This window comes from Bacillus rossius, chromosome 1 (assembly GCF_032445375.1).
Source record: "Bacillus rossius redtenbacheri isolate Brsri chromosome 1, Brsri_v3, whole genome shotgun sequence".
Lineage (NCBI taxonomy): Eukaryota > Metazoa > Arthropoda > Insecta > Phasmatodea > Bacillidae > Bacillus > Bacillus rossius.
Genome location: NC_086330.1, coordinates 329,578,684 through 329,601,507, shown reverse-complemented (window position 1 = coordinate 329,601,507; position 22,824 = coordinate 329,578,684). Strand labels below are relative to the sequence as shown.

At 38.4% G+C, this 22,824-nt stretch overlaps 1 protein-coding gene across 3 annotated transcripts in view; it reads right to left on the bottom strand.

The window, feature by feature from the left end:
* The window catches only part of LOC134528027 (protein transport protein Sec24C), a 96,201-nt gene that overhangs the window by 54,560 nt on the left and 18,817 nt on the right, over positions 1-22,824 (bottom strand). For all 3 annotated transcript variants that reach the window (XM_063361205.1, XM_063361204.1, XM_063361206.1), the window contains exons 5-11: positions 20,058-21,659; positions 18,447-18,572; positions 14,024-14,203; positions 12,493-12,679; positions 8,630-8,745; positions 4,448-4,651; positions 1,859-2,065 (exon numbers count right to left, since the gene is read on the bottom strand). In XM_063361205.1, coding sequence (XP_063217275.1) covers positions 1,859-2,065; positions 4,448-4,651; positions 8,630-8,745; positions 12,493-12,679; positions 14,024-14,203; positions 18,447-18,572; positions 20,058-21,659 — 2,622 coding nt within the window. The remainder of the gene's footprint in view (positions 1-1,858; positions 2,066-4,447; positions 4,652-8,629; positions 8,746-12,492; positions 12,680-14,023; positions 14,204-18,446; positions 18,573-20,057; positions 21,660-22,824) is intronic.

The following is a 22,824-nucleotide window of genomic DNA, read 5'->3' as shown; positions in this document are numbered from 1 at the left end:
CTACTGTAAAATGAATTCTAATCCTAAAAAGCGGCGACAGATTGACGTTAAAAAAAAATTAGAAATTTTAAATGCAGTTGATGAAGGTGGAAAAAAAAGGTGATATAGCTAAACGTTTCGACATTCCGGCGTCTACACTTTTGACCATATTATCCAACCGGGAACAGATTTAAAACAACGCTTCTCTGGTAGGGACAAATCGAAAACGTGTGAAAGTATGTAAACATGATGACTTGGACAAGATACTTTTTGACTGGTTAATGGAGGCTAGGGCATCTAACATCAACGTCTCTGGGCCGATTTTTACAAGAAAAGGCATGCCAGGAAGCACTGGGGATGGGAATTGATAATTTCCAAGCATCAAATGGTTGGCCATTAAACAAGTTTATTCTATGTACTTTTTCATGTTTAATTCCTCAAATCGTATATTAAACAGTCAGAAAGACAGTTCTAGCCATTTATGTGAAGCTTTATGATGACTAGAAATATATTGTGCGAAACCTCCATTTAACAAACCCCTTTACAACAAACACAACAAATGTTGGTCCCTTGAGATTTGTTAAATAGAGGTTTCACTGTAGATTGTTTACAGGCTGTTTTTAACTGTGGATACCGTTTTGTCATGGCTTTGAAGAATCCATAAATGACTATGGTAATGTTAGAAAGTAGCACATACATTTACATTCGTTTTCTATAGAAATATTATATGTTTTGTTTGGTCAGAAAAAAAATAATGAAGGTAACTTGCAAGAGTCAGTAAAGTCAGCCTGTGAGTTTTACTAGATACCCTGTGTTCCATGCATCTACTCTGGTTGTTTTTAGATATAGTATTTATGAAGTATTTCTTCTGAGCTAGGCGTACATTTTAAAAGGTTCTTTTACGACACTTTAGTACGGCTACTGAGAAAGCCTGACATCAGTAACGTGACCCCGAGTTTTTGATCCACCCTTAACTAGTGCCAACCTGCTCCACCATGGCCTGCCCTTCCCCTCTAATACGGCAGCACAAACACAAGGCCAGACATCAGTGCAGGGGTAGCACTCGCTGGCCATCTGCCCTGCAACTATGCCAGTGCCAAGATCATTTTTGTAGTCAGAATTGAATTTGGATACAAATTCCAAACTATTGTCAAGTACAAAAATCAAATTGAAATAATAAATGTGAGGAAATTTTCCTTTATTACAATTGAAAAAAAAAATGTAATATGCGTGCACACATGCATAAACATGCATGCACACACACACAAACACACACATGCACACACACACGTGCACAAACAAACACACACACAAAATCAACCAAGCAAAAACAATTAAATTTTTAAGTTCGGGTTTGAGCAAAACTGTTGAGAGGTTTTTGACTTTTTTTTTTTTACAAATACACATGCAGCTTTCAAAATCAAATTAATTACTTTAATGTTTGGATTGGAATCCAAAGAGAATAGTTTCCATTGAGATCATAATACTTTCTCTAAGTGAACTACAGAAAATAACAGGCAATTAAATCTAACTGAATTTATTTTCTGGCTTGGAATCATAACAGAATGTTCACAAAGATCATGACACTACAAGTGACTAAATAAAATCACAAGCAAATAAAAGTAACCAGATTATATCTACTACCTTTGTAAACATTTATTTGTTGCATTAACTTTTCAAAACTTGCACAATTCAATTATCTATGTTTTGTATGATTTAGTTGTAAGGTTGTTGATAACATTGTAAATATTGGTTATTAGTTATAGGGTTAAAATGTACAAAATCAGTAAAAGTGTAACATCGCGAGGTCTCAGTTCGGGACGAACTAATGATATTTGCACTTGGAGACGAGACATGGGGCTAGGGCCGCAGGTGTCACCTTGAGCGCCTCGAGGCCGGCCTGGATGGCGGGCGCCAGGATGGTCTCCGTCTCCCGCGTGTCGGCGAACATGAGCGGGATCTGCTGCATGAGGCTGTCGATGACGGCCTCCGACTCGAGCGGGTCACACAGGAACCCTTCCAGCAGCGGCATGAACATGTCCTGGAGGTCGCCCACCACCATCATCTGCGGCTGGGCCAGCACGCCCTGCGGAGAGCACCGGCTTTGGAACGAGGCGGTACGGTGGTGGGACAGAGGCCCTGAGTCCCAATCCTGGTCTCCAAACTACTACAGGCAAATGCTGGGATGGTTCCTTATCGTAGGCCATGTGCAATTCCTGTCCCGATGTCACTGGTTTGAGTCATAGTGTTTTGGAGTCACCAATGACCTCACTTCCCAGGAAGTTCATAAATATATTTAATAAAAATTTTCCTGACTGCCCATCATCAAAATTTCAAATTTTCTTGACTAGGTTTTTTAACAATAATTTACATATTTGGTGGTTTTCTGAAATAAATAAAGGCAAACCAGCCTATAATTATTTAACAAAAAATGAACATTCAAACAAAACCTTGTTTCCAGTGTTTTGAGTCTTCTTTGTTTAAGTTATGATGAATCTCCATGGAAAATACTTTTTCGTTTGTACTAATGAAAAATCACGATGGCTACAATGTAAACAGTTTTGTGTTGAAAGTCTTTGTTGTTTATATTTCTTCCGGGTTTATCCTGTAGTCCTACGGACAGATGATGACGTTTTGGTGTATCGCAAACACCTTACATATCCCATTTGATAGCGTGTATGACAACGCAACAAAACAGTATGTGAAAAATAAATATGCTTTCATGGTCTGGATGATGGCAGACAGCATATAATTTTCCCCTCAAATTATTATTATCATCACTGAGGAATTTATATTACTTTTGCAAGATTTCAAGTTACCTCAATTTCCTGCCTTTCCCTAACTTTTCAATATGTAGACACCCTGATTTCAACGAGACTCAAGCCCAAATAAATTTTCTTACGGTGGGATGCACATTTGAGTGAATGAATGAATTAGAAGTTCAGAGCTTGACGTTTCTTCAACATCTGTATCATTAAAGACAGCGAAAGGTGAACAGATGAGATTAAAGCATTGATGGAATGAATGGGTGGAAGAAACTGGGGAACCTCACAAGACCCAACTGGTCAATGCAACGTCTGCCACTTTTCTAACGTGCGCAAAATTTCTAAGTTCAACGCCACCTGGAATCAAAGCCTGATTGCCTTGGGAATGAAACAAGTGATCTGACCACTCAACCAGTGAGGCTTCCAGTACAGTAGCACTTGCATTAAAACGGCCCCATTTAACACGGATCAACGGATAACTGCCCAATCTGGTGACAAAAATAAGCAAAATATTATCAAAATAAAGATGGCTTGCGCAATAGTTAGAAAGAGATAAAACGTACAATAAAACATTTAAGAACATATGAATGCTTTTTGTGTTAGAATTACGACAGAGTTACTGCTTTAATTAGTGTGCAAGATCATAGCTGTATTGCAATACTTTATGGTTCGTTTAACATAAACAATATTTTTGTAAATACATTGTATTATATTAATATTTACAAATTATCAGCGTAACTCAAATTTTCATTATAATGGATTGACACTTCAAATGGACTACTAATTTAAAAAGGTTGCAACTGTAGTTAGAGGTGTATTTTAAATCGACAATAAAAGAATATTATTAATATTTGTATCCCACAAGGTACATTTAGTCATGAACTGTTTATATTAGTTGTATTTATGATGTTGTTGAATAAAATATGAATGGTTTAATTAAATTGATTTTATACACAGTTTTATCTCACATCTTGACTTCAGTTTCGGTGTCACATGGTGCAAGAACTTTCATTTAAATGTTAAATATTGTAGTATTCAGATACAACAGACATTACAGTGTTACTGCAATTCATTATAAAAATTATCCTTAATTAATGCTAATATAAAGACATTTATAATAAATCAAAGAAAAATGACAGTGTGTTACAATAAACGAACACCTTGTCAAGACACACAGCAAAACCTTTACATAGTTTACTATTGAGGCTCTACGTCTTATCGTCAATAACGAGATCATAAGAGAGTAATGAACATTGACCAAGGTCAGGTCTGGTCTGGTCTGGTCTGGTGTTTAAATGTAGCTAGGATAATTTAAGACACGCCAAAATGAAGGTCTAATACGTAAGAAATTTAATTTGATCAAAGTTTAGGAATCGTGAGGTTAAATATAAAGTCTAGAGGAACTAAAGATAATTTGTACAAGTATCATAAAGAATAATGTTAATCTATCAGGAGCATGAAAAAAAAAACGTTATCTTGAGCTAGGCCTTGTGAGATTGTTCCCCTCTACCACGTTTAGAAGAAACAGTGTGTGGTGAGAGGTTTATTTGAATAATTCAAGCAAGTTTTGGGTTCGCAACCACATTTAAATAAGTTGTCCCCGGTTGAAGACTGGAAGAACCCCCAACCCAATAATCCTCAATCATCAGCATCACCATCAACTCCATTCTCATATTTTTAGGTTTTAACAATATAAAACATACCTTGACATTGTAGAAATGCACAGTGTTGTTGTATGTGATGAAACCCACTCGCATGTTCGAACGCTCCGCTCCAACTTCTCTTGGCAACAGCCTGATGATCTCTTTCATGCGGGAGCACAGTAGCTGAACCAACCCAGACTTGATGTTGTTGTAGGAAACGTCTATCAGGAACACTACAGCTGGCGGCTGTGGGAATGTGTTGTTCTGCAACAAACATCAGGTGCTCCTAAAAATTACACATTGTAAAATGCTGTCAACGAGAATCCCCACAACATATTTCTTCCCACTATGCTGGACTGCATCAACTTTAATCCATGGTCACTACAAAATTTAAGACAAACCCTAAATATGAATTTAGAGTTATAAAAACCAATTTTCTAACAAAATAACTTTTGGTTGATTACTAAATTAAAAATTTTTTAACAGAAATGTTTTAAAATTAAGATTTTTATATTTAACTTACAGTACTTTACCTATATAATTTTTTATTTTACAAATTTATTTTGTACATCTTAATTTTTGTGTTCTAAATATCTGTCTATATTCACTTGTTCTCTTTTTTTCTGACATTCTTGACAATTTACATTTCACGAAATATTTAAAAAAAAAAATCATTGTAGAGAAAAAATTCATAAATTTAATTATGAAGAAAAAATTGTGTGTAGTACTAATTTTTTTGTGTCGCTAACATCATTTTCATTTTATTGGCAAAACACAGTCCTACTCGATGGGAACTGCTTAGTTGAAAAACTACACATAACAGATAAAACAGGAAAACACTTTGGAATGCGATGGGGCAGCTGTCATTTGACAGTGGGGGGGAAAGGCTCTAATAGTGATCATCGCAGGGTCCGTCCTCCTCTCTTATTCCCTGTAGCCTCTGGGCTCCTTTTCTCCTTCTCTGGCTTTCCACCTTCATGGTTCCTACATCTATAACCGCATTCTTCTTCATACTTTGCTTTGCAAACAGCTGTTATTCCATACCAAGACAACAGCAAAACTCCACTGCCTTTCAAAGAACCGCTTTAAAAGGTGTGGTGTAAATCGCTGGTACTAAAAAACTGTCATATTGTATCATGCAATCCTGATGATGTACTGCTCTGGTCACCCGCAAGGTGATACGTGCGCTAATACAAGGTTATCTCAGGGAGGGTTCCTGGTCACGTAGTAAAGAGGCAGGGGATGAAAAGCTTGGCAAGGGCCCCCAGGACGCGACGCTACGCTATGTATGGAATAAGAGAGTATGTTCGTGGATTATATTTATTACACTGACTGCCCTTTTACAAGGTGCTGTCCCCGCACATAGCCCGTTCTGAACGAGAGCTGATAGCTCGACCTGGTACACTAAGTTAGCCTGCCAAGGCCTAGTCACTGTGGTCTGGTAAGACACGTTAGTTAACAACGGTGGTAACATTACGTGTGGCGGTCCGTTGAGGATTACGGCGGTGGTAACGTTACGCGTGGCGGTCCGTTGAGGATTTCTCGGAAACCACTGAAGGTGTGGCATCTGTCCATTCGCAGGTGCACAAAACACTTGTTGGTTGGCGATAGACCAGCCACAATAGATTAGATGGACACGTAAACCCTGATTGCAGTTACACGGAAACATGATGAATGCGTAGAGGTACTAGAATTTCGTTAATGACAAAATCGCGAAATTATACTAACGATTTTGGAACTACATTCTAAGCACTTACAAATGTGTTTCCAAACGCCTATTTTGATTTTACAGCATTTCGTTTTCACGAAATAACTGGCGATGCTGCAAAATTCATTACTATTCGCGATATTCTTGTTGTTTCACGAAATATCCGCGAAATGTCATAATTTTGACGCGATATGAATATTAAGTTTCACAGTAATACTTTTGCCGCAAAACATATTCGTTTAGTAAACCAAAACATCGTAAGCCATCTTTATTATGAGATGCGCCATAGATAAGTTGAAGCAAAATAAATACCAAACACTCTGCCTGAAAGCGGCAACCATTTATCAGCGTTCCTAGCGGAATGTGGATGAAGTTAGCCATTTGGCCATATTCGTTTCCGTTGTTGTATTGCTTGTAAATAATAACCGAGAGGTTATGGGATTTTAACGTCACAATACGCCGGTCATGTGAAATGACCAAATGAGGTTTGAAAAGATCCTACGTTCCATGTAAATAGTTAAATGTGAACGAAAACTGGTAGATGCGGTTTGTTTTGTTTGAAGTTTACTTGGTTTACTTGATACTTCACAATGCCTAAGGTCATATCAGAGTTTAAACGAGCTAAAGAATACGAGCATGAAAGATTCATGGTTTTTAATAAAGAAAAGGAGATAATGATGTGTAAATTTTTCAATACGGTAGTAGATTGGAAAAGGAAAGATAATTGTGAAAAACACTGCAAACAGCGAGCATCTCATTTAGAGAAGAAAAAAAGTCAAACATCACCATCAGGTTGTGGAGTCAAAAGACAAGTGACACTCGAGGATAATATTGTTCTCCATACACGAGCAAAGGAAATTAAAGTCAAATTTGCAAGCGATACAGTGCGTGCATTTGTTACTGCAAATATTCCCCTAGAGAAGCTAGATCACCCAGCTATGAGGGAATGGTTAAATGAATACATGAAAGGTAAGTCAAGGAAATGTGTTACGGTTCTAACGTCCTAATAAACACATTTTGATGGGAAAGAGGCCGGAAAATGTGTAGTAAAACGAAATTATAATAAATTAAAAAAAAAAACTTTTGAGCCTGAAATATTACAGGTACCATACTCATTATAATTAATTTTTTTGGGAACTCTTACTTACATGTTTACCAAACTATTTGGCCAAAGTGGCCAATTCTCCTGAAAGGAAAAAATGAATTCTATAAAGTTTGGTGCAGGAACATAGCATAGGCCTATTTAATACTCAAAATGTTTAAATACCTAAACACAGACTGTAAATTTCTAGACACTATTTGTGATGTAAAATTTAAGTAATGTGTATATAATCTACTAGATAACATTACCACTTCTGTAAGGCTTATGCAGGAATCTAGTGATTGCTGTATATCAAGTATCATGTACAGCTTTGTGTGTGTATCATGAAATTAAATAATTAGTAGAACAAATGCACTCATTAACAAAAAAAAAATTTTTTTTAATGAGCGGTCTGGTGCAAACAGATATAACGAAACTCTTGTTTGCACTTTCTCTTGTATGAAACACCCAATTTAGTAAGTAGTTGACAAAACAACTGACCCTAATCAATAGCCATACAGGCGGCCTTCGAGGTAACAGCGGCACGCATTCACAACGTTGCACTTTCCTGCACCATAAAACTCATTCGCCTGTGGGAACCGAGAGGGACATCAACAGGTGTCATCAGTACTATGGTTTCTATAGCCACACTAAAGATGCATTTCACAACATTCATAATGTGAGGCCTCTCATAATATAACGTACTAGTATCAGAGTTGTTCCAAGGTAATTTTAAACAATCCCTATTTTTCATAACTGTAGATTTGGCTGAAACATTTACTTGGATGCATGAATGTATGGTATTTACACATTTTATGCTAAGATTATACGTAGAACTCTATGTTTCCAACAAGTAGTAGCAACATGGGGGATTCAAATGTGCTACTTTAATTTGATTTTATATGGTTCAAAATCACATAGTTGTGCACACAAGCTTGAAACGAAACCTCCAAGATTACCCTATAAAGGGCTCCAAAACACTTGGGATACCGACTCTGTGCTCATGAATTTGAGTGATGTTGGGATTGAACCTATGATCAAGGCCGTCGATAGAAACCAAAGGCCAAGGTTACGAATGATTTTGTTGAGCCCACTTACAATTATTGAATGAAGAACTTTTGAAACCCCACAATAAAAAAAATCTAAAAATTCGTAAACATGTCCATGGCCACGGCAATAATCTCATAACTTGGAAGTTTTCCTATGAGTTACTTTACTAAACATGTGATTTCCGTACTACTACAGCGTAGACCCAAGCATCGAAACTCAATCGGGGCCCTCCTAGAAATCCGGGCCCCGGGCATTTTGCCCTCTCCGACCCTCCTTCTCAATGGTCCTGCATGACCCTCGCCACATCAGCATGACAGTCAGTAGGTGTATGGTGGGGGTGAGAAGTCACGTACGTTAGGCAAACACTTGAACAAAGGACCGACAATGGCGTTACTTCACTCACCTTACAATAATCCTTGGTGGCCACAAACTCGTATGTTCCGAGCACCAGCTCCGGGCGCTCGTATCTGTCCACACGCTGGCCTGTGTGGTCTAGATGCTGGAAATACTCGGAAGGCACTGAAACGGACACAGATCCGTAAACACAATCTTCACAGTGTCAAAAACTTGTTTGTAATTTGTATGTTGGCACACTACAAAAGACTGGAATACTTGAAAGCTACAGTGGCAAAATCAGAACAGTTCATTCCCACAAAAGTGTAAGTAGGTTTGAATGAGAAATAGGTTTAGGACCAAGTTCACTACACATTTTTCTTACAATTATTAATAAAAACTAGTGGTGCACCGATATGACTTTGCCGATTACTGATTCGATTACCGATTATGAGAGCAATAATCGGCAGATACAGATTCAGTTACCGATTATAATGAACACATTTTTTCAAGTGTAATAATGCACACAAAATTTTTTATTCCAATGTGAATTTAATAACAAGATTAGGTAAAATTGAGAATATAGTTATAATAACAGTATAAAAATATATAAAATACACTATTAAGTATAAAGTCATTTCAAAGTGTAAATTAAATTAACTTCTATTTATATTTGTTATTGTAAACAACTTGAACTACAGTCTAATAATAGTAATTTACAATGGGTAAGTTTTTGTTGCGGAAAACTAGCATTATTATCGACTATCACATAAGGTTGCATATCTTCACAAATCATTTCAGCTATAAACTGTCAGTTCTAATGCTCTTGGGTCATTCACATGTTTGTATGTTTGTATATATGTATATATTTGTATTAATTGACTTGTTCTATATCCCGGAGTCCTTACCTCCATATGGGATCTACAGAACAAAAATTGAATAAATAAATAAATAAATAAATAAATAAATAAATAAATAAATAAATAAATAAATAAATAAAAAGTACAGTATTTTCTTTTCCATGTTGTCTGTTATTTTTGTTTGAGCCAATTTCATTACTTTTCTTGGAACCCCATCTGTATCACAATCATCTGTGGTTACATTAGCACACTTCTCCACTAATTTATCAGGATGCATTTGCTTGATGTGGTTCCATAGGTTAATAGAAGTATATCCCTGCTGATTGGTCAGTCCACTACCATCACCACCACGAAAAATTACCGTTTAACAATGTAAACATGTTGCTTTATTTTGTTCACTTGAGTTTATAGAAAAATGTTTCCACACTTCACTTTTTTTCTCCCAACTCGGCATCTCACTATATAAAAATGACACAAAACCAATTCTAGCACATGTGATTTTATTTATGTTGACTGAATATATAAAATTATAAATACTTTTTCACTTTTCACGTCACATACAAATAACATAACAACGGATAATGTTACCAAAGACGCCCATAACGAGTTGGTAAAACGCAGTGATAAATTCTAGAAGGTATCGGGACAGCGATTTTGAACCGCTACTATGACTCGAAAAGATTGATTGTCATAGAATCCACTGCAACTGCTTGTGGTATTTTGATTGCGTGCCATCTAATTTACCTCTCTGGCTATAGGTAATGTACAAGGCCACTAAACAAAAGACAGAACAAAAGACGAAACGTAAATAAACGTGTAGGAAAAATGTATTTTTTATTGTTCGAGGCAATGAGATTTATTAAACTTAACGAAATATCTGTAATCAAGATCTGACGGAGTTAGATTAATTTTGTAATATATACAAATATTACCGTATTTCATCCTAAAATGTGTAACAAAATATTACACGGTAAAAACCTACTTAATTACACCGGGACGTAGATAATCGGCAGATAATCGTTAAGATAATCGCCGATTACGATTAATCGGCAAGTACCCATAATCGCTGATTACGATTAATCGGTATCCGCATCGGTGCACCACTAATAAAAACATCATTTAGTAGTTTTATTGAAGGGCTCCTCACAAACTTTAAATAGCATATCCCACCAAGTACTTTTCGGACAGGTAACTTAATCAGCATTTTTATTTTGACATATAAATATCTATAATTTCTCAGAGTAATACTGGTGAACTGTAAACTAGCCTAGTACAATGGAAAACCAAGTAATTTATTTTATTTAATGGAATAATGAATATTATGGGTGGAATGACAGCTAGTGCGCTGTTCATGAGACATACAAGGGCTGTTTTAAGGTGTCATCAGGACCTAATGGTCCCTTCAGGGTGTCAAATAATTTTTGCTTTATAACACTAAAATATGGTTATAGTCTCTCATGATAACAAAAAAATCTAAAAACGAATACAAATTGCAGCCATCAAAGGTTATATATACTTACATCCTATTTGTATACACATTGTAATATATACGCCGACTAAAAAAGCTAGATTGCTATCACAAAGAAAAATTGCATGCAGTTATCCTCAAACAACTGATGCAAAGATTAGAACAGTTAGTTCACTGTAATAAATTTTCGAATAATTTTCTTGGGAAATGCCTCTTAACATATGTGACTCATGCAAATTGCCCTTTTCCTCCTCTCTAAATGCAACCTAGTACAGACTGCATAGGTCGTTATACAGGTTGAGGTCATTATAAACAATGAGGGGTGGAGATGAAAATGGAGCATGGTGCAAAGGGAAGGGGGGGAGGAAGGGGGGGGGGAGAGAGAAAGATAGAGAGAGAAAGATAGAGAGAGAGAGAGAGAGAGAGAGCGAGAGACTGGGACAACCATAGAGCAACATCCATCACATTTCCCATGTGCCAAAAATCTGGGTACAACCACACCAGGAACCAGGGTGTTTACAAAAACCAGATGAACTAATTTCAGTATTTAAAGAAATTTTCATCAAATTGTTTGCTATTTTTTTTAACACCTAGTAATTTTTTTGTATACTGATGTCGACCGGGGCTTCACACCACGAGCCTGTAAGACTACACTCCCTTCCCAAACCTCACATGTCCTTTCAGACATTTGAACTGCCACAGTACGTTAGAGTGTGTGTGTTTTCAAACAATGTGCCACAACACCAGAAGACATCTGGTCATGCAGTGCTACGTCCCCTGTCTGAATTAATTAAGTTAGGGGTTATGTGCATTTCTTTTTATCCCCAAGTGTATGTGGTTTCAACAGAATGGCTTGAAGCACCCTTTTTAACATAATTAAGTAAATATAAATACCTAACAAAGACAGAGCCAAACAATCCCGAGCAGACACAAAATAGGCCGAAGAGGAAATTATTTTCAATATTAATTACATTACTATATGTTAATCAGTAACAAATGCGTGAGAGGACATGCCTCATTTATGTAAGTGTCTTTTGTGTTGTTTATGCCTTAAGAGTCCACCGTAATATCTTAAGTCCATAGTGAACGCAATGCTAAGAGCAGGCCAGACCTTGGTAATTTTGGTTATGTGTATAAGAAGGGTCTGAAACTTGTTCTTACACGGGTCACATCACGCCCTCAGAGAAGTCTCCGCCACGTCCATATGCCCCTATCATATGATGGCGCCCACCTTCACATTTTTCTTAACACAACGTAACCCTCCGAATTCACTACAATAAAATAAGCAAAAGTAAATTTTAAGTTACACAGCCCATCACAAATAATTTTCACATTATTTAAAAAGTCTCCAACTATCTATACATAATGTGCAACTATGAACGGAAATTATGCTTGAAACAACAAAATGGAAGTTAGATTAAAGTTTTGTGACTTCCAACATAGTTTTATTTCAGGACTTCAACATGACTCCTGTGACAAGTCCACAGTTTGGTAATTGCAGGCGCCCTGGGAGTGGAACTAGGATCGCCCTGGTGGGAGGTGAGTGGTCCACTGCTCTGCTGGCCACATCACAGGACAGGCAGCGGAGACAGGAGAGAGCCACACCTTCGGTAGCAGCCTTGCAGAACAGGCAGTGGAAGCGGCGGCCACCGTCAATAAACTGCATGAAGGGGCACATGTAGGCCTTGCAGCGATTGCAGCGCACTGGTCCGAGCTCTCCCAAGTCCACGATGGGAGGGTGAGACTCCTCCTCCGCCATTGGGGCTATCACCAGGCCGAACGGGACGCCAGTCTGCATTGCAAAGATACGAGACAGACCATTGATTGAGGGAAGTTTTGTGCAGTTATTGGCAGAACAAGTAGATTCAAGATTGCCCGGATTAACTGGAAAACACAATATGTCCTAATTTAAATGCACCAAAATGTTACATATTTCATTACTACACTCTGACTCAGGCCAGGTTTACAAACAATGCAAGTAATGCAAAACCCAACACGCCACTAATAAATAAAAATCACAATCTTTAAAAAACACGACAGTCACAAGGCACCACCAACCCTGCAACCAGAAATTGTATAAGTGTGAAAAAAATTACATCTCTGGACTGCTTTTCATAGTTCAAGTTTATCGTGAATATGTGTGAAATCATCAAATCTTTTTGCTTTCACTGTGCAAAAGTTTAACAACTGACAATATATGATATATAAATAATATTGTCTCCTATTATACGCACACCATCCAAGTCATTAAAATTCTTCGGAACAGTTAATTAAATATAGAAGGTGGGAACTCGAGCCAGAACGCAAAAAGTTAAAAGCTGGACGACGCTTGCTTTGCATTTTTGCATCTTACATAATTTGAACTGGAATTTGCAAATTTTGTCATTTAATATTTAGCATCTTTTATTTATTGTGTTATTTTGTTTCTAGCGTAATTTATAAACCTGGCTTAAAGCACACGATCACCTGAATTTGACAGTCCTGTTGGCTAACTCAATGCCGAAGTCAGTAGGGACAAGATTTTACTGCAAATTGCTATAAAACCAAATCAAAACTGAAAAGCATATCAATACACTACAGAACACTGAAATAACCTTTAATACAACATACTGCACCAAAATGTACTAAAACCATGAAATTAATCACAATAATGTAATCTAATAAATATTCAATTCAATGGAGGTCACTGATTTTACGAGAAGCTTGTAACAAAATGTATGGACCAAATTGTTATGAAAAATAATTAATCTTTCATAGTTTTTTTACATCTTTCATTAACTCATATTTACCTTGCTGATGTTGCAACTTGTTTCACACAGACATACACAGATTTATTTTTTGTTGTCACAAGTAATTCTGCTGTAGACATGAATAACAAATTATTTTATTGTTAAAATGTATCATGCATAAGTAAAAATATTACACTAATTTGGTAAAATATGAATTAAGTATCAATCTTAGTGTCATTTTTTGTTGAATAATTCTCTGTCTTCATAAATGTAGTATTATATTGGAAGAATAAAAACAACACCAAAAAGGACATGTTTAAAATATGAAATATTGGTCTGAAAATATAAGCATGAAACACTGTCCCCAGTAACCGTTCCTCGAGCACCGACGGGCGGGCGGGATTCACCTGCTTCATCATGTCCACCGTGGCCGGGACGCTGTACATGGTGCTGCGTATGTAGCGGGGGCTGGCGTTGCCCCCGTCCTGCACCGAGAAGTCCGTCGTGACCAGCGGCGGCACCAGCCCCTTCTGGTTGGTGCAGAACACGCCAGACCGGTTGCGCTGGTCGTCCTGCATCACCTGGATCTGTGCCCAAGTGCAACACGCGCGTCAGCAGTCGGACCGCATCCAGATCTTTAGTCGTGGAATCAAGGCGATCAGTCTCGTCAGTCGAGAAGATTTCTTACAAGGGTTAACGCTTTTAAAATTATTTTTGAACACGATACAAGGACCCCGCCTACCTGGACACACACACACACGGTGTGCAGAGATTTGGAATATCGGAGTGAAGTCCGTTTACAAAAAGCATTTAAGAATGTGCTGAGGGTGGATGAGCATGTCTGAGGCTTCCATATTTTGTTTTTAAACTATGTTTTAGAAGAGTTAAAATGGCTTAGATGCATGTTTTCAGAATAATTTTTAGGCATGAAACATTCAGTACAGATTTTTGAAAGCACTAACAGGACTTGTATTACACCAATATCTTCATTTCTCCACCATGTAATGTTATCGTTACCGCTAAAATCTCATAGCTGGTCAATGTACAACAAGAAGACTGCATGCCAGACCACAGCTTTGTGCTTGGACGTGATACCATGCTAGAAGCAGCAGCGAGCGTCACACTTATCACCCAGCCTCACTAACACAAATACATTCCTCGCTAGGCAGACCCCTAAAGTGTCTGTCGACACTCTTACCTTATGTGGACAGCACATTTCCTTTATCTTACATGAATTTCCTCACACTGCATTCGATTACTAGCTATTTTGAAATGAGTTTTCTAACACATGAATGAAAAGAACAAATTTCAGGTTGCATACTAATAATGCAGGAATAAAAATTAATTTACAAGAAGCTGTGAGTCAGGCACAATACACAGTATAATTTTATATTCTTGAAAGTGTTAAGAGTACATTATAATCAGTCTAATTTGCAAAACTGGTAAAAACTCCTTGACAACAAATAACCAAAATTTTTAAATCTAACTTTACTCCTGGTTGTAACAATACATGTACCTTCTAACTTCTTACATTTAATTTTTATCAAGAATATTAATAGTACTGTTTTAACTTTACTGTTTCCTACAGAGAATTATGGTTTTGATTTCCTTATTTATGGGTAAAAAAACCATACAAAGTGTGGCTGGAGTTCTTTATTGATAAAAATGTGTGGTTCTTTTTTCTGTCTATGGTGTAATAAATAAATCTCAATTCTTGATATGGCATGCGTGGTCATGTGTATATTTTCCTCCATGCTATATCCAAGTTTTAAGCAACCAAACGCAGGTTTTCCTTTGAGAATATACAGTAACATTTTTAAGTTATTGTGTGTAAAATGGTCAATACAGCAGCAACAAAAACTGGATTACCTCTAATCATTTTATATTTGCCATGGACAAAATAAACAAAGATATTGAACTCCTGAATGAAGCAAGCAGTTGTGAGGAATGACTTGAAAAGTTTGTAATTTACTTGATGTTTCTGAGAGAAATAATTGAGTTTCTTTCGAACTATTTTGCATTGTATGCAGTCCTGCCAAGGGCCAAAACAATAACTATGCATGAGCTGAAGGCCGGTTTTAAGATGTTTGTCAAGTTTCTCAACTTTTCAGGCACCTTCACAGACAACATAACCATTGTACAGTCAAGCGGTGGATCAAACCTTGACGTCGTCCCAGGTGCTCGCGTGGCTCGCACAGGTCGTTATGCCACCTCGGTGTCTCACCGGTCGTCGTGTGTGGTCGGTGGTAGTGTCTCGAACGGGTGGAGGTCGATTGTCGCGGAGATCGACTAGAGCCCTAACGGGACCTGCCAGTACGCGCCAGTTGGCCTTCACCCCTCGGCGCGAGCAGACGTGTGCGACTCGCGGAGTTCGGCGATCGGTGTTCGTACCGAGAACGTGACAAGTTAGTCGTGTGTGTGGTCCAACCACTCCTGCCTGCCACGTGGCGACGTCACGACCACCGAGAGACGGAGTCTCGTGCTGTGTACTAGCCCACAGCAACCACCCCTGTTAAAGGTTAGTTGGCGCCCTCAGACACCACCCAACCACGCATCAACATCGGCAGGACGACAACCTCTTGAGAAACAGTTTCACATATCGTTCAGCCTATCCTTTCTCTGGCTTTGTTATCGGGAAGTAAAGGGCGGAATGAATTTTTTGTCTAAATCATACACTAAGATGTAACATGCTGAAGGAACGTGCATGGTTCAACTGGATGTTTCAATGACGAACCAAGAGAACTTGTGAGTAACCTACCTTTCACAATAAAAATAATGATATAATTTGGACATTGTTTTCTGTAGAAAAATGTTTGCATTATGAAACTTAGATATGACATTCAGAAAATAATTCTGAGAAACTTAATGCAAAAAAAAATATTTTGAGTTACGATGTTTGCTAATTAAAGTTTAAAGGTGAACTACAAAATTATTTAAATTTATTACATAGAGAAACTATTTAAAAGGTTTTTACTAAAGCTATAAGTAGAAGTGTTTAAATAAATTCTCTAAAGACACTTTAACCAAACCTCCTTTACTACAGCTAAAAAGAGTTTGAAAATCATTAACGCTAAACTTATAGTCAGAGCTGCATTAAAGAAGTTGGTGATCCATCTCCATACCAAATGTTCTGAAATGTATTCTATAACTTTAAACCAGAGTAAACATCTCCTGAGAGGATCTGGGTGTGACTCACGAATTTTGAACAACAAAGAGCTTGGCCAATTGCGGACTACAGTGTCTCTCATCCATAGCTCGCAGTGTGCATTTAAATGGGCATTTACTCTCTCTTGCTGAAGCAAGATATCTGCCATTAGTGCTTTCCTTGTTTTGGTATGGTCTGTTGCGTTATATATGGCAGAGAACAAAGTTTTTAGACCAAATTTGTAACGTAATGAAAATTTTTTTGTCTGAAACATATTTTGTGAAGTAAAATGACATGAAAACAACACCAGGTTTTCACATCTTGGAGCTGTCCGGAATTGGTCTCTAGTGTGTTTGCTTCAGTTTTTAATCACCCTCAATGATGACTGCAACAAGGAATGCTGAAACGTCAGGCCCGTCGTCACTTCCTCACACATGAAGGAACCCAAAATCCAAGATGTAGTTAGCAACTCTGACCACAAAAGCCTACGATCAAGATTCAAGCCTTTGTACAGGGAGAAGATAAATAGATGCCGATTCCAGACAACTGGATGAACTGAGCTTCTAATAAAAAGACTCATCCCATTTGGCAAAACCATCATCCAATCACGGCCACCCACAGATACCAATCATAACTCTTCTGTGAATGACCCCAAATAAATACTATGCCATAACACTTGAAGATGGCCGCAACATTGCAAGTCAAATCATCAGAGCATTATTTCCTCAGACGTAGTCTTGACCCAAAAGCCAGGAAGTAGTTAAACACACTGTGGTTTAGCAGCAAAATAATCAAAAGCCTATTTATGCACAAAACCAGGTGAACAGACACAATGCATAGCAACACCACAGCCAAGAAGAGTGGACAGCAACAGGAACAGAGAGGCCATCCAGTCTAGCTTACAGTTAGCTGGGCTGGGTCGACGGATGAAGGGATAAGCACGAGACAGAAGGGTATGAAAGTTAAGTGAAACTAATCCGAAGACCAACAACTTTCGTGACAGAACAAGCAGTACCTTAAGAGTATTCGTGCAAACCACAGAGCAACACCCATTTTAAAGGGTTTGTTACATTTTTATGCAACGAATACATCAATGTATATTCATCTTAGTTTATTCACAAAAACAAAACAATTCTGAAGATGAATACTTCATTTATTGTAAATGATGTAGTCTTAAATTTTGTTTTAGAACATGTTATACTGAAGGTTGTCTAACAGTTGAAGTCATTTGGCTTCAGGTTGTCTAATGTATGGGCTTTAAAAATTTGATAATTACCATTTATAAATTAAGATTTTTCAATGGAAGAATGTATGTTAATGAACAATAGAAAAATTGATTAGACCCCTCAATCTAATACTTTAATATATATATATCTGTGTGTGTGTGTGTCTGTGTCTGTGTGTGTCTGTGAGTGTGTGTCTGTGTGTGTGTGTCTGTGTGTGTGTCTGTGTGTGTGTGTCTGTGTGTGTGTGTCTGTGTGTATGTGTATGTGTGTATGTGTTTCTCTCTGTGTGTGTGTGTGTGTGTGTGTGTGTGTTTTTCTTGAATATGTTTATTCAATGCTACTTACTAGCTACCCTCACTATGTTGCAAAGTATCTTAAAAGAAATTTGTTTTGATAAATTTCTACATGCACTACATAAATACACATGTATGCACTGGAGCCATGCGCTGACGAGCTTACTGGGCTGGGCATCTGGTCCGGGTCGAGCCTGCGGGCCGGCTGGGCGGGCTGCTGGGGCCCTGCCGGGTAGCCTCCCGCGCCCATCGCCTGGTAGGGCTGGCCGCCCATGCTCGTGTTGTACGCGTCCTGCAAGCAGCATGGCCGGTCACTCGTCATGACGTGACCACCACCTCCACCCATCATCACACTGTTAGTCTGTCAGCATGCATGCGAATTTTCCACCGTCTGGTAGCTCTGTGTGGCAGCTCACAAAAAAAACAATACATAGGTAATGTAAGGTGTGTCAGCTTAGCACCTGCTGATCTGGGCCAAGACGGAGTTCTAAAAGTTTTTTTTTCTCTAAGGGAGTATAGGCGACACGACGAAGCAAGCCACGCCATAGAACCTGGCAATTTTAAATTATTCATCTCCCTATGAAACTACATTTTTGATACAAATGACACGTCAAGAACCTGTAGGTACACCAGTAGGCATTCTGTTGATGGTATGATACATGTACAGGCATTGCCGAGCACGTAGTGTGCGAAACCAGACTGCTTCGATAGTTCGCTGCTGTGCTTATCGCAAAGTTCATCCATCAAGATGCCTGACCTGTCCAGTAACAGGCAACGAGGAGATGCATTTTGTGAAATAAAAGGATTGGCATCAAAGAAATAACTGGGTCCAGGGATGCAGCAAATTATTTCACATGGATCAAAAAGGCAGTAAGGAGGATAAGGACAAAAAAAATAACCCCATGGTATTAAGGAAACGCTAAACAAAGCGATTGCGGGATTGCAGATCAAAGGTAAAGATGAAAAAGGTGGCTGGAGAGATTTGGCAACACACGGAAGAGAGAGCTAGTTTACCGACTACAGGATGGGTTCAGGATTATGACACAGTACTGCAAACAGAACTTATTCATAAAAGGTTCCAATTTTATAAATTAATAGTATACGTTTCAAATATACTCAATAATATACTATGACTTAATGGGTTCTATTTTTTTTTGTTTGTAAATCCTAATATTACCTAAAACATTTTTCTATTTTCAAATATCAAGAGGCAAATTTTCTGATCTCTTTGTTGTATATGTAAACCAGTTAAATATCACAAAGTCCAAAATCAGTGGTTAGCTGTCTGCTATTAAAGATTTCAGTTAGTAAGTAATTTTTGGTTTTGTCAACAAAATCATCCTTATGGAAAAATTAATACCTAATTTTTTTTTCTTTTGCTTTCATAATAGCGTCAGCTGTTTATATTCGACAAAACTCAAAACAACTGACTGCTTCCTTCTGTCTGTTACGCTACGTGCAATGATCCAATTTGCTGACATTTGAATTACTCCACTATCTGGATTTCTCCAGACATGAAACAGATTAGGATAGCACATGTGTGCTGTGTAGTGACATAGCAAGACTAAATACAATCAACACAAATCAAAGCTTAATGCTGCAATACTATAGCAAACATTTCAGCAACGGTGCTCAAGCATGTCTCCATATAAATAATTATTTTTTTCTGGAGTGCCACATGACTTTCTAAGTATTAAAAATTCTCACGCAAAATAGATTTGTAAAAGTTAACTGTAAATAAGATCACGAATGCTCTATGTTTATAAAATCTACTAACCTGGTTTGGAGGAGGATAACCTTTTCCGCCAGCAGGCCCTGTCTGATGAAATTGTGTATTGCCCATTTGTTGCTGCTGATTTGTTAATGGTGGCAAACCCATATGTGGAGGCCCAGTCATTCCTGGAGGACTACCCATTTGATATGGTGAGCCTCCCATCTGTGGTGGTGGACCTCCCATTTGGTGTGGTGGACCTCCCATTTGCTGTGGATGGCCACCCATCTGGTGTGGAGAACCTCCCATTTGCTGTGGATGGCCTCCCATCTGGTATGGAGAACCTCCCATGTGCTGAGATGTACCTCCCATATGTTGCGGAGGGCCTCTCATCTGTTGCGGAGGGCCACCCATATGTTGTGGTGGGCCTCCCATTTGTTGCGGTGGGCCACCCATTTGTGGTGGTGGACCTCCCATTTGTGGTGGTGGACCTCCCATTTGTTGCGGTGGGCCTCCCATTTGTTGCGGTGGGCCTCCCATTTGTTGATGTGGGTCTCTCATTTGTGTTGGGCCTCCCATTTGCTGTGGTGGGATTCCCATTTGCTGTGGTGGGGTTCCCATCTGCTGTGGTGGACCTCTCATCAGTTGTGGTGGGCCTCCCATCTGCTGTGGTGGGCCACCCATTTGCTGTGGTGGGCCTCCCATCTGGTGTGGTTGGCTTCCCATCTGCTGTGGTGGGCTTCCCATCTGCTGTGGTGTGTCTCCCATTTTATGTGGTGGAGCTCGCATATGCTGTGGAGGGCCACCCATTTGTTGTGGTGGACCTCCAATTTGTTGTGGTGGACCTCCCATTTGTTGTGGTGGACCTCCCATTTGTTGTGTAGGACCTCCCATTTGTTGTGGTGGACCTCCCATTTGTTGTGGTGGACCTCCCATTTGTTGTGTAGGACCTCCCATTTGTTGTGTAGGACCTCCAATTTGATGTGGTGGTCCTCCCATTTGCTGAGGTCCTCGCTGTGGTGGGCCTCCCATTTGCTGTTGTGGGCCTCCCATTTGTTGTGGAGGACCTCCCATTTGTTGTGGAGGGCCTCCCATTTGTTGTGGAGGGCCTCCCATTTGTTGTGGTGGGCCTCCCATTTGTTGTGGTGGGCCTCCCATTTGTTGTGGAGGACCTCCCGTTTGCTGTGGAGGGTCTCCCATTTGTTGAGGTGGGGCTCCCATTTGTTGAGGTGGGGCTCCCATTTGTTGAGGTGGGGCTCCCATTTGTTGTGGTGGGCCTCCCATTTGTTGTGGTGGGCCTCCCATTTGTTGTGGTGGGCCTCCCATTTGCTGTGGTGGGCCTCCCATTTGCTGTGGTGGGCCTCCCATTTGCTGAGGTGGGCCTCCCATTTGTTGTGACAGGGCTTTCACTTGATTTGGTTGTCCTTTTGTCATTATAGGAGTAGAGTCAAACTGTTCTGGCACGTTGGAAGATGTATCTCCACTTGGTGTTGAAGGCTGGGATGATGATGGCAACGATCCTCTGGATGGCCAAGGAGGAGTCTGGTTGGACAAACCATTTAGAGACTGCTCGTTTGACAGTGACATAACTCCATTTACAGCTGGTTGTATATCACCATAAGATCGCACAGTATGTGTCTGTTTTGCAGTAGTGTTTCCTGGGTAATCCTGCAACCAAAACATGGTTCTTTATTAATACAATATTAATACAAATTCTTGATATAGTATGTACAGTACTAAACTACGAGTTGTATTGATGATGGTGTATTGAGTATAGTGTTATGTAAAGGTATTTGTTCTGTTTGTTGAAGGGAGATGTAGGGAAACTAGATGATGTAAGGTTGGTAGTGGTAAAGGCTTCCAGTGCAATATGTAATGGAATAAGGAATAAACAACCACCTATTACAGTAAATGTCTTGTTTATTAACACAAAATATTGAATTTTATACTAGAAAATAAATATATTGTTTATACTAAAATCACTTTAATTCAGCAAGTTCAGGACCACAGCCATAGCAATAATGATCTGCAATTTTAATTTTCATATGATAATGCATTTAATCTCACACTTTAGAAATAATTACTATGATCATTTAAGTGTTTCCTATGGAAATTTGGATGATTTATTAGTGAAACTATAATTTATTTACAAATAATCTTACAAATAAATCAATACTTTAAAAAGACATATACTATGTCTCTAACTGCCAAAGTAAACGAACACCAAGTCCTACCGAACTCTTAGCTAGTGGACCATGCAAGGTTCATTTTCAGTAGCATGTAACAAAAACAAAAGGTTGTTTCATTGTTTTAATTATAATTATTTTACTAACCACATGTTTTCTAAATAGAATGACACCACGTGTGAGATTTAATTCTTACTAAAAGAACAGGGTGTAAACACAATACAGATTAATATTTAGCGAAAAGTGTAAGTAAAGACCTTTTTCAGAGGCTTCTAATCAAAACTTTAAAGTTTTATTGATATGTAAATTAATTCAATTCGGTAGACATCTTACAAATAAAAAAATACCATAAAAGAGAAATTATGACTTTTAATTGGAAACAAACAAAAAAGAGTAAACATGGAATTGAACCTAGCTTAAAGCAAGTGACTAGTGCAAAGTCAATTTTTATAGTTAGTTGATAAAAAAAATAAGACTTTTACAGATGAAAGACCAAATAATTTTGCTAGCATCATGTATTCCAAAAAAATCTAACCTACAAAAAATCAGAATGTGAATGGCTCAATTGGTGCTGGATTATAGACTTTTCCGAATCAAGGAATGCTAGATAAAAGATCTTTTACAACATTAGTGTTACCTTTAAAGCA